General features: G+C 34.5%; 1 protein-coding gene across 2 annotated transcripts; it reads left to right on the top strand.

Moving 5' to 3' along the window:
• The first annotated feature begins 5,293 nt into the window (after nucleotides 1-5,293).
• On the top strand, nucleotides 5,294-11,957 carry LOC132797273 (uncharacterized). 2 transcript variants are annotated; one of them, XM_060808913.1, is made up of 5 exons: nucleotides 5,294-5,420; nucleotides 7,833-8,129; nucleotides 10,301-10,442; nucleotides 10,514-11,207; nucleotides 11,273-11,957. In XM_060808913.1, exons 2-5 carry the CDS (start codon nucleotides 7,959-7,961, stop codon nucleotides 11,844-11,846), a joined length of 1,581 nt encoding a protein of 526 aa, XP_060664896.1. In that variant the 5' UTR covers nucleotides 5,294-5,420; nucleotides 7,833-7,958; the 3' UTR covers nucleotides 11,847-11,957. The 2 variants fall into 2 exon arrangements, with proteins under 2 accessions (XP_060664896.1, XP_060664897.1); XM_060808914.1 differs by lacking the exon at nucleotides 5,294-5,420 and adding an exon at nucleotides 6,864-6,964.
• Nucleotides 11,958-12,941: the final 984 nt, after the last annotated feature.

Raw genomic sequence — 12,941 nt, 5'->3', positions numbered from 1 at the left:
AATTATCAACATCTGCATACAAACACGCACAGGCATACATATATACATACATACATATGTACATACATATGCACAGATCCAATGGCTTACTGGGGTGTCGTTCGGGGCGTGTGAGATTCCGTTGCGCCTATACGTGTGTACATACATACATACATATGTCTCTGTGTTGATTCAACTATTAAAATGGGTTGCTGTCGTCGCATTGTTTTTGTGCCTTTCGCTTCAATTGTAATGAAGCTGGTGCTAAGGCGTGGTCATCTCGCCACCACCATCAAATGCTTACAAATGCCTTTTTGGCTCTGCGGGCAACTTATTTAAATTTCGTTGCATCATTTCGCAATATTAGCGAACAGTTTAGGGCAACCTAACCTCAACTCTCGCCAGAATACCGTTAGCTGAGGTAGAGCATATTTTCTTGAAATGAAGTCTCCCAGAGCGACTTCTGAATACGCTACAATTGAAATCTTTTTCAAATATGTATAGCTTTAAATGTTATGAACAATATATATAATACATACATTTGAATTTTGATTATAAAAATCAGTTAACATTTTTGTTTATTATTTATGTTTGGCTTTTTCCCAACATGGATTTTTTTGTGATTTGATTCTTATAAATCATAATTGTTATTTGCGGTCACTGATTTATTATATTTTTGACAACAATATGCATCCGGAATACCAATTAACAAGAACTAATCTAAATCTTTTGCTTGATTTTAAATATGAAAACAATAAAAACTATAGATATATTTAAAAAAAAATTATAATATTTATACTTATATAATTATATAAGAACTTCGGCAACTTCTAATTAGACAAAATTTTTATATCATAGCTTTAGGCTTTAGACTAATTAAAAAAAAAAAATTTACACGGCTAAAGAAATTTTTTAAAAAATTCTAATTATTTTAAGACTGTTATAGAACATTAGTATGGTAATTCTTTAATAGACTTCAGCCTAATCACTGTCTGTCCGGAACCTCTCTCATCTACCCTTAAATATAACGAAATCGAATCAAAATCAAATAATGACAAAAAACTGTAAAAAGTTTCAAATTTCTTGCGAAAAGAGGAACATTACGACTAGTAACAATCCGATTCCCTTCACGCTACCCCCTCAAATAGTTTTAGCTGACCCTCTTCACAATTTCACGAAAAATCCATCCACGCGAACTGTACCAGAGGTCGAAACAATGCAAAGGGTAGCTAGTTGAGTTCCGTTTCGGACATGGGAAGGGTTGAACTTTGACACTAGGCCAAAAACTATGCCGACCTCGACCTCCCAGTTTAAGGATAACACACTCCCTTTTTTTTGTTATATTTCTCCATTTTACGCAGTGTAGCGAACGCGCGTTTCCAAATCCAAATACTCACAATTACCCCAAAAAAAATGCAACGATTTTCGTGGAATGTGTAAATTGCAACCCCTAAGCTCGTTAAGGGCTGATCTTACGAGTTGCTATTTTATGGAAGCAGCTATGCATGAACCGGAAGAACGATCCCTAATGAAGAGTCCGTGTAGTTTTGCTTTGCTCGCTGTAGGGTTGGGGGTGACAAGTGCGAAATAAATCTGCTTAAGCTTAGGGATGGTGAATGCGGACACCATATGTTACCATACCCAAAAACCCACAAGGGATTTCGGGCCGATGTTTATCAGAGCTTATATTATCAATAGCTATCATTTGCTACTTAAATCGAACTATTTATATTTAAATACAATATTTTTGATCCATCTTTTTAAAAAGAATATGATCATAAACGTGCATTGTATTTGACTCTTCACATAAGAAGAAGGCTACAGTTGAGTGTACTCGAATATGAGATACCCGCTACCCATTTATACTCACCAATAGAATTACAATTTAAAAAATATTCTTGGTTAAATACCAAAAGTCAGAATTTGGTATATCGATGTACTACTAAATTCAAAATATACCATAGAGTACAAAATATAGCAGATTGTCAGCCAAAGCGGTTAAGTAGGCGTTATTTGCCATACAAAATTATTTCTTAAATATCTTATACAATTTTGATCTTAGCATAAATAAATTGCCAGCAATCATTAATACTCTTGTGATTATCATATTGTATGTACCAAAAATCACTCTACCTTCAAAATTATGCTTACAATACGATATTTTTCGATTAGGGGGGAAGCAAGTGGGCATGGAAAAAATTTAAAACAAACTTGACCTGCGTCGAAAAATTATATCCTTACTCTTATAGTCCCTGAGATCTAGGTGTTCATATGGACAGACAGACTTACGGGCATGACTATATCGTTCCGTTTTGTCGGAGTTTGCCTCCTTCTGTCTGTTACATACATTTCCTGCACAAAGTTATAACAAACGTAAAGGTATAAAAATATAAATTCTTTTTGCGGGACAATGCCACGATCAGATACCCTGCACATTATATATTATTTAATGTTCTTATTACATATTCGACTTAAAATATTCTTGCGAATGTTTAAAGAATAAAGATATTTACAAGTTATATCACGGGTCAAAAGTTGTCACTCGCTGTGCAATCCTTTAGATTCCGTTACGTTATTTTAAAAGTTTTGCAATGGTAAACATTTTGTTTTGAAAAGAAATTTGATTGCGAAGGTTTCCTAAGACAAACCGTTAAAGAATTTAAAGCCTTGGATTCCAACATTGATATTAGAAGATGATATAGTATAGTCTAAGAAGAATATAGTATATTTATCCTCTTACACCCTTTTAAATTTGAATAAATTTTTTTTGATGACAAACATTAAAACTAAAAATGTGCCCAGTATAGTAAAAATATAAAAGAATCTATTTTTTCTCGAAAAACTATAAAATATTTATTATTTTAATCGCATTTTATAATGGCCTTGAGTTGTTAAACTAGACTTTGTCCGTGATAAAGTCGTTTTGTTAACCAGTTTTAAACTGGAGACCAACTCCATTAAGCTGTTTATAAAACCGGTTCGGTACTTAACATGAAGTAGTTTTAAGCCGATTATATAGTAGATCGGAACAATATTAAAAATCGATAAACAATCAATTAACTGTGCTATGATTTCACAACAAAAATAAAAAAACAATATTATAATTCTGGTACGAAGATGCTCAAAATAAAAATAATCAAAGTATACTATACAATGTATAATGTATGTATAGTATACATTTTTAGTAAATGAGAAAAGAAAAAACTATCAAAGTTCAAGAAGTTATTTCATTCATTCAATATATTGGAAGGCTCAAGCGAACCAAACTATATTTTAATCGTGGCTTCATAACGAATTTTATATAGTAAACTTTATTATTATAATCTTAGTTAAATCATTTTATTAAGTTTCAAAAATAGGAAGATATTATATATTTGTATTCATATACAAAATAAGGGAAATTGTACTAAAGAATTTCACTATTTATATATAAAAATTCTTTAAAAAAAATTATAAATTATTTATATTTTTAATATAAAACATTTGTTTTTCTAATTTCAGAATATTTTCGCAAAGCCATCGCAAGCTTTTAAGTATATTATAAGGTTTGTAATAAAAGAAAATGAAACTATTATATGAATATAAATTTAAGAGTTTAGTCATTTCGAAATTGTTGTATGTATTTTTCAAGGTTATTCTTTTTTTTGCAATTAACAGCAAGAATTGGTTTATGGGCAAAAAATAATTGAGGTTTCCTCAATAGAAAAATAAACTTTTAATCATTACAGAGCGATTTTTCTTTATAATTAGGTTGTCATTTATTTATATCGCATTGCCCAGCTATAAAATATTTCATACTTCTATTATGCAATGCCAGCAAAGTCACAATACATTTGCATTTGTACAATATTTGGTTATCTTTCGAATGATTGCAAAAAGTGTTGCGCATTTTACAGTTATCTTGTCGGGACGTTTGCGAAAAAGATTAGATAATCGTTATAGGAGACGCGTCATCAGCGAGACCGCTAGAAGCGTTCGCCATTTTGATTTAAATGTTCGCTGCGTCGCGCTGTCGTCGTCATCGTTGTTGTTGTTGTTGTCTAATTGCAGTCGGTTGGTATCGCGACTGCGTCCAATACAAAATGCCGACGGCGAAAAATGGGCGCGCTGCTTGCTGGTTTAGGGTGGGTGTGAACCAAAGCGACAGCGTGCTTCGGCACACTGAGCAACTTTGCTGCTCAATGAGTGCGAGCGAGATGCTTATACATACACACGTCTGGCTGGTGGTGTGCTGCTTTACAAAAGGGGCGGTTCGTGGTGAGTTACGAGGCCAACATGGTGAGCGCGTATAACAGTTAAATTTGTTAAACAATTATAGATAAATTCTATTATTACACCAATATTTAGTAAATTCATTTGAATAAATCGTTTATCAAACTTATCGTATATAGCAAAATAGAGAATTATTTAGAATTTCATTAAAACTTTTGTAGTGATGAGAAAATCTGAAACCAAGATTCTTTGTTTTTAAAACGTCAACTTTGTTTATATAATTTTTAGCAGAACAACAATTATGCGGAATTGAATTTTCAACGAACTTTCATATTGTTGAGCAAATATAATAAGAAATATAAGAAATACTAAGAAATATTTAGTTTATAACATAAAAAAATCATTAGCTTTCTGGATATCATTCACGGTTTAAGAAATAAATAGCATGTTGAGTAATCGAAATCAGCATAAATTAATTGAAAAGATAATGCGCAATTTGTAATAATAATAATCATTTAATAATTCTTATTCTATATTGCATAATACACACAAAACTACAAAATTAAAATACTCAGAGATATATTTAAAAAAGTCACATGACTAAAAATGTTGATAAACTAAAATTTTAATGAAAAAAAATATATAGATTATAATGAAAAGTACAAATGTTATTTTGTGCATATTAATAAATGCTTAAATTATGATGTAGACTATGATCAAGAGCGTATAATAAATATTTGTGGCATTGATAATAAACAATTTTATTGGTATTTGATAAATATATGGATTAATATTTCAAGTCCTATGAGAAAGTCATAAAGCAAAATTAAATTGTATAATTCTTTGAAAATCTTTATACGTAGCAACATTTCAATAATTATAAATTTGAAACATCAAATTATAATATAAAAATAGCAAACGAAAAAACTTTTGTTTCATTAGCACTCTTATCGCGCTCGCTTGCTCCAACAACCAACAAAACACAAAAGCTCAACAGCTGATCTGAGCAAGAGAGAGAGAGAGAGAGATTGGAGCTTTTGGCGCTCATCAGCTTTTGCGGGTATTCTCTTTGTTGGCATATGCTTAGCTCGCTCTTATTTTGAGCATGCTGCCAAGTGTTCGTTGCTTTTCGGTTTGCGCTTTTTAGTTTTAGTTTTCATTTGTTGTGTTTACGATTAACACGATACAAGCAATCAAGTGGCGAATCAAAGGAAATTAAATCGATTACGGTAGGTCAACAAAACGTACAAATAAAAACATAAATACTTTCGCAGTTAAGAAATCTGTATTCGTGTTTGAAATATCAGGTGCATAAAAAGCTGCGACCAACTTGTTTTTTTTTTGTTGGTTATTTTCCACACAAACTGAAAAAAGCTATGCAAATTGCTGGCGCGTGCGGCTTAGCTGTATGCGTGTGTGTATACATATGTATATGCATTGTGTATATGTATGCGTGGTCACTTGCTGGTCTAGTTGCGTCTCTCTTTGGGCTGCGTGTAAGGCGCGTGTGCGAGAGCAGATGCTAATGACGCCATTGTCTCCAGCAAAGAAGTGCAAGTGTGTGTGTGTGTGAGCATATGCTAAAAACTTAGCATCTGAGAGCGAAAGATAAATTTTTAATTAAATATGTATATGACTACGCTTTAGAAGTTGTTAATTATTTTATTAGTTGTTTTAAAGTAATTTGTGATTTTTCTTATATATTTTCTTTGGCAATTATAAGTTTTCGCATTTGTTTTTCTTTTTCGTTTTTTTTTTGGTATTTCGTTTCTTATCAGCTGTTACGCAGTTGACGACACACACGTGCACTAATACCAGTGCAACTTTTGACGTAAGCCAAACACAAACCAAAACACAAACACACTTGAATACTGACATATGTTTGTAAGTGTGTGTGTTTGCATATACGAATACAGGGCATATGAAAGACGACAAGCACGAATTGTAAACAAAACACAAACGTGGGAAACGTCAATGATCATTGAGAGAGCGAACGCAAAAGAGAGAGTGAAAGAGAGCTTTAAGCTCTCAATACTGCAATATTGAACGTGTAACACGCTCTTTTTACTCTTTGCTTTTTACAATCTATGTATAATCGATTCTAGAAATTTAAAAAAAAAAATAAATTATTATTGCACATATTTGTATGCCGCATTTATGTAAAATTAAGTTTAAATCTATTCTTCGCAAAACTCTTTGCGTTGCGCATACAAAAAAAGGGGAAAAACAAATTTGTTTTCCGCATTTCTTAATGGATTTACTTTTGAAGATCGGTAAACTTCGCTTTCGTGATAATAATTCCCAGGCCCAGGCATTTCGTTCTACCTGACGCGAGCCCAGGTAAAAACTAACGTGAACGGAAAACTGAGGCGTAAATGAGTTTATGATTATGCAGTTTTGCAGTTCATCTTCATCCGTCAGTCAGTCAATCCTCGATACCTGGAACTGTGACAATGTAAACCCCAGGCCGTGGTCATAAAGATATTGACTTTAACAGCACTTGGCCAAGATCGAGATCAAGATCGTTCAAAGTAAATACAACCTATGCTAATTCCTTTTGTTAGACCCAGGCAAATAATAACCATACAACTTGTGCCACTGATAGTGCGCCGCTGTCGTCGTTGTCGCCTATAAGCGATATAATAAAGCTCACCACCCCATATAGATTGCGGAAAACTTTGTGATCCCCCTTGGCGCTATCAGTACCCAGTCTGCTGTTCGCCACTCAAGACCACAAACAGTCTGGGAAAGGAAGTGAAACGACACGATCTTGGTAAGCAAAAGACTTATAGATCAAAGATGGAGGTTGCCTGGATCTTGGTAACCGCATTAAATCTATAATTAATACCTCTCCAAGTTTTGACGTGCCTTTTTCTTATCAGCTGAGGCATGGCAGCTGATAAGAAAAGTTCTATACATAGAGAACTAGACGGGAATCAGACGATTCTCTGTTTATTTTGGAAACAAAAAGATTAAATTGACTTGGCAAGGATTTTACCACACAATTGATGAAAAGAGCGCAGATGGTAAATTCATGTTACAAGCAAAAGATAGCTTAGAAGATCGTGTTGATATAAAAAGCATTTCTATTTAAATAGGAATAAAAAATGTTAAGGATTTCAAGGGTTTTTTCTTTATTTCTAAGTTACTCCCAATTTGTTGCATCCTTTAATTTATTGAGATTAAAAAATTAACTTTTATTAAAGTAGAATACTTTAAACTAACAAAACTATATTTATAATACGAACAAGTTATATAAGTCAGAGTCAGAAATATGTAGCGAAAGTAATGCTTAAGTAATATTAAATGAACTTTTATTTTTTCGTAGTGTGCAAGAAAATACTCGGAAGTGTGGATTATATAAAGTTATTTCAAATATTTGAATTTCTATAATGCACTGTCTTTTAAATCTATTTTGTAATGCTATTTTGTAATGATCTAATATCTGAATAAATCTGAGTAATGAAAAAATTACATAAGAATTAGACATTTTCTAGTTCAACAATTTAGATAATATTGTATTCAATCAAATTTATTTAAGGCGAATATTAGGTGAACGATTATTGTTTTGAAGTTCGTAATTTGTATTAAAAGAAATTTAAATTATTGAAAACTTAATTTTTGCATTATTTCTATTTTAGATCAAACTCAAAATTTCATCACAACACGAAAGAAAAACTTAAGCAACGAGAAGATCAGCTCAGCTAAACTTCAATCCCAATCCTCCCCTGCCACCCATCCGCCCCCGCTCAGACAGTGTTACCACCATGCGTTTCCAGGGTCTCTTGCAATTGCGCAGATTGGCGACCGCTGCCACCCTAAGGCAGAGGCAGAGCTCACACATACGCACACTCACAGACACAGGCACACACACACATGGACACACAGTGGTGCGCACTCTGGCGAGCAGCGCATCGCCGTTGCCCGAACTTACACAGGTAAGACGAAGAGTGGAGAGAGGGAAACACACACACACATACGTTATTATTATTATTACTAAATGGTGAGATGCACAGAACAAAATCAAAAGGTGGGGAGACACACACAAAGAGAGGGAAAGAGAGCGAACGAGCGAAAGGGGGAGAGAGAGAGCGAAAGAGTTTCGTGTGTAAGAGCGCGAGAGGGAAAGAGAAAGAGAGTGAGTGAGAGTTTCACTCTGTGGTCTGTGGTGAGTTGACTTTTGTCCCCTCTTGGCCCAATCGCAGTCGAGTCTGCAACACTTTACAAATGGTGGTTGATGCTAAAGTACCGCTACGTACAGTTGTGCACATCGTTGCGATTGTCACGCTGCTAATTAGCAAGCTATGAGATAGAAAGCTTATAGCAGTCGCTTATCGAATTTAAGTTTCGAACAAAATCGATAACAAGTCGAACTTAAATTTTGCTCAGAACATGCGGAGGGAAATTTCATTGAATCAATAAATGTGTTGAACTTTTTAGTTAGCTACTCCAATTATTTGCATATATATTTTGGGGTATTCAATGTACAACTAGATATAAGCTATTGATCAAAGTAAGTGCTTAAAAAAATAAAAGATTCGAAATAAAGGAAAGTAGGAGAATTGTTGAAATGGTAAATCAGAGATTGCATTGAATTGAAATTTAAGATTTTTGCAGTATGGGGAATTTCCTAATAAATAAAATGGCGTCTCCATTATGGAAGTTGCAAGGAAAGAGCATTCTAATTCTAATTTTAATTTATTAAAATGAATATTGAGAATATAAAATATAATAAGAAACAAATGTAATGGTTTATTATTGCAAAAAGCTTTACCAAAACGAAAATGTATTTTACGCATAGGAAATTACAGTGTTGATAAGCTATTAAATCAGATGATTTTTTAATTTAAAGACTCTTGTAAACATTAATAATCAATTTTTATAATATTTCAATTTCCATTTCTGTAATAATCTACTCAATTTAAACTGTTGGCTAAATTCTCTAATTATTTATTTTAAAATGAATCCCTCTTACCATCTTCATTAATCATCTTTTCAATGTGACTCTTAAACGTTCTTGTGAACATCTCTACCAACTTCTCTAACCGTGATTAACTTTTTTGCTCACCTATTCAATGTAGACTTTCTTGCGAACTTCTCTTACCAACTTCTCAAACTTAACTCTCTTTTAAACTTATCTAATCATCTTTTCAATTTATGTTGGTGCTAATTTTTGTATTCATATTCTACAAATTGGAGTCTTTTGCAAACTTCTTTAAAAATGTTCTTCATTTAAACTCTCTTTCTAACTTCTCTAATTATCTATACAATATAAACTCTCTGGGTAACTTATCTTCTCTCTTCTCTTATTGCCTATATAATGTAAACTCTTTTTTTAACTTCTATAATCAACTTCTCTATCCATCAACTTCAATTTGAATCCTTAATTTAATCTCCCTTGCTATAACTTCCTTTAAAATGTACTCAACTTAAACTCTCTGGTTAACTTCTCTAATTGTCTATACGATATAACCTCTCTAATCAACTTTTCTATTCATCAACTTCAATTTAAACCTTCTTGCATACTTCTTCTTCCAACTTTTCATATAACTCTCTTGCAAACTTCTCTATTTATCTATACAATGTAAACTCTTCCTAACTTTTCTTAGCAATCAATTTCAATTTAAACCCTCTTGCAAACATGTTCTATGAACTTTTCATATATAATACTATAAACTCTCAAACTTAAAGTTCCTTGCTATAACTTTTACTACAATCTATCCAACGTAAACTCTCTTACAAACTTCTCTGATTATCTATACAATGTAAACCCTCTAATCAACTTTTCTATTCATCATCTTCAATTTAAACCCTCTTGCAAACTTCTTCTTTCAACTTTTCATATAAACTCTCAAACGTAAAGTTCCTTGCTATAACTTTTATTACAATCTATCCAACGTAATCTCTCTTACAAACTTCTCCGATTATCTATACGATGTAAACCCTCCAATGAACTTCTCTATTCATCATCTTCAATTTAAACCCTCTTGCAAACTTCTTCTTTCAACTTTTCATATAAACTCTCAAACTTAAATTTCCTTGCTATAACTTTTATTATGATCTACTCAACTTAAACTCTCTTACAAACTTCTCTAATCCATCTCGGCAGATCACTGATCATGTGCAGCGTGGAAACTATGCGACGCTGAACGACAAGGACGTGTCGCACTTTGAGCAGCTGCTGGGGAAGAATCATGTGCTTACAGAGGATCTCGATGGCTACAACGTGTGCTTCCTGAAGCGCATACGCGGTAACTAAACAATGATCTATATCGCTGACTTCCTTAACTAATGTTACCACATCTTTTTTCCACTTGGACAGGCAACAGCAAGTTGGTGCTGAAACCCGGCAGCACTGAGGAGCTGGCTGCTGTGCTGAAGCATTGCAACGAGCGCAAGTTGGCTGTGGTGCCACAGGGTGGCAACACTGGTCTTGTGGGTGGTTCGGTGCCGATCTGTGATGAGATTGTCATTTCGCTGCAGCGCATGAACAAAGTGCTATCCGTCGATGAGGTGACGGGAATTGCCATCGTCGAGGCTGGCTGCATATTGGAGAACTTCAGTTTGCGGGCTCAGGAAGTGGGTTTGACGGTGCCGCTGGATTTGGGTGCCAAGGCCAGTTGTCACATTGGTGGCAACGTGTCGACAAATGCCGGCGGATTGCGTGTGGTGCGCTATGGCAATCTACACGGTTCCGTGTTGGGTGTCGAGGCGGTGTTGGCCAATGGTCAAGTGCTCGATTTGATGTCGAACTTCAAGAAGGATAACACTGGATATCACATGAAGAATCTGTTCATTGGTTCCGAGGGCACGCTGGGCATTATCACGAAGCTATCGATGCTGTGTCCACACGAATCGAAGGCGGTGAATTTGGCTTTCATTGGTCTGAATTCATTCGACGATGTGCTAAAGACTTTTGTGAGTGCCAAACGCAATCTGGGCGAGATTCTCAGCTCTTGCGAACTGATCGATGAGCGTGCCCTCAACGTGGCGCTGGAGCAGTTCAAGTTCTTGAAGTGAGTGGCGAGAATGTGATGAAAATGATGATATATATTAAAATTCATTTTCGTTTTTATTAAAGCGCCCCCATTTCGGGTTATCCCTTCTATATGCTGATTGAGACATCGGGCAGCAATGGCGCCCACGATGAGGAGAAACTGAACCAATTCATTAGCCTGGGCATGGAGCGTGATGAGATTCGTGATGGCACCGTCACCGGAGAACCCGGCAAAGTGCAGGAGATTTGGAAGATCCGTGAAATGGTTCCACTTGGTCTCATCGAGAAGAGCTTCTGCTTCAAATACGACATCTCGTTGCCATTGCGTGATTTCTACAGCATTGTCGATGTGATGCGTGATCGTTGCGGCGATTTGGCCAACGTCGTTTGTGGTTATGGCCATTTGGGTGATTCCAATCTGCATTTGAATGTCAACTGCGATCAGTTGACCGATGAGATCCACAAGCGTGTCGAACCCTTTGTCTATGAGTACACCTCGAAGCTGAAGGGCAGCATTAGTGCCGAGCATGGCATCGGTTTCCTCAAAAAGGATTATCTGCATTACTCCAAGAATCCGGTGGCCATCGATTGGATGCGTGACATGAAGAAGATGTTCGATCCCAATGGCATTCTTAATCCCTACAAAATGCTTGCCTAATTACTCCTTTTCACCACTCGATTCGATATCGCTTTTAACTATTTTTTTCTTTCTTTTTTTTTGGCTCGTAATGTTTAAAAAAGTTTAAATATAAAATATGTGTATATTCTATGTGGCATTGTCGTTTTCATATGCTTTTTTGGTTACTCCAGAGCGCAGCTCAAGGTGGAGTCAAGTTCGCGAGCTTTGAAGCTTTGTGTATGAGCTTTTTATACACGAAACTCACGGCTTAACGAGACGGCAAGTTGGGCTTTAGAAAACTTGAGAAATATGACAATTTGTTTGTATGCAGAAACAAATTTTAAATGACGTAAAACTTAAAAATCTTTTAAATTTTTAAAAATAATTATAAGTCAAATGATAAGAAAAATAAATAATCATAATTAAATATTCAAAACACACAGGAAACTTTAAAAATACCAACCTTTTTTGACACTACAAAATGGCGTACTTATCCTAAACATGCATTTACTTAAATAAAATAGCATGATGTTGCATAAAATAATTTTTTTTTGTGATATTTATTACTGTATAGTTAAATATTCAGACAATTTTATATTATTTAATATATATTTAATTATTTGCGTAAAACTCATCTAAATTTTTATATTTATCATTTTTATATATTACGAATTTTGTTTAGAATTTTTTTTTTTAATTATTGTTGAAAAGATAACAATTTCCTTAGCAGCAGCTTGATTGAACCACTGTTTGCAAAAATTCCCTTACCACAAAGTTTCGTGAGCTGATAGCCCAGCCCTGAATGCGATTGCGTGACACGATGAAAGCTCACGCATCACGCACAGATCTAATGTGCGGCGAAAAGCTTTTCAGCATTTGGCATTTATCATGATACAATTATACAAGGTAGTCCCGTCGTCAAAAAGCTGTCCGTAATCGACACCGTACATAAGTGCGAGTGAAACGACTGCGCCTAGTGAGTGCGAAAGAATCGACAGTAGAGCTTTGTGATTAACCCTTCAATGGCGCATAGGGTTTAATTGTTCCACTATATTAAAAACAGTTGAAATGTTTTTTATAATTTAATTTTTAATAGTTTGGAATTGGATAGTAATCGTTGTTTTGGTTTTTGAT

The sequence above is a fragment of the Drosophila nasuta genome, chromosome X, assembly GCF_023558535.2.
Source record: "Drosophila nasuta strain 15112-1781.00 chromosome X, ASM2355853v1, whole genome shotgun sequence".
NCBI lineage: Eukaryota > Metazoa > Arthropoda > Insecta > Diptera > Drosophilidae > Drosophila > Drosophila nasuta.
Note: the sequence above shows the minus strand (reverse complement) of the source record. Positions and strands in the feature narration are given on the sequence as shown.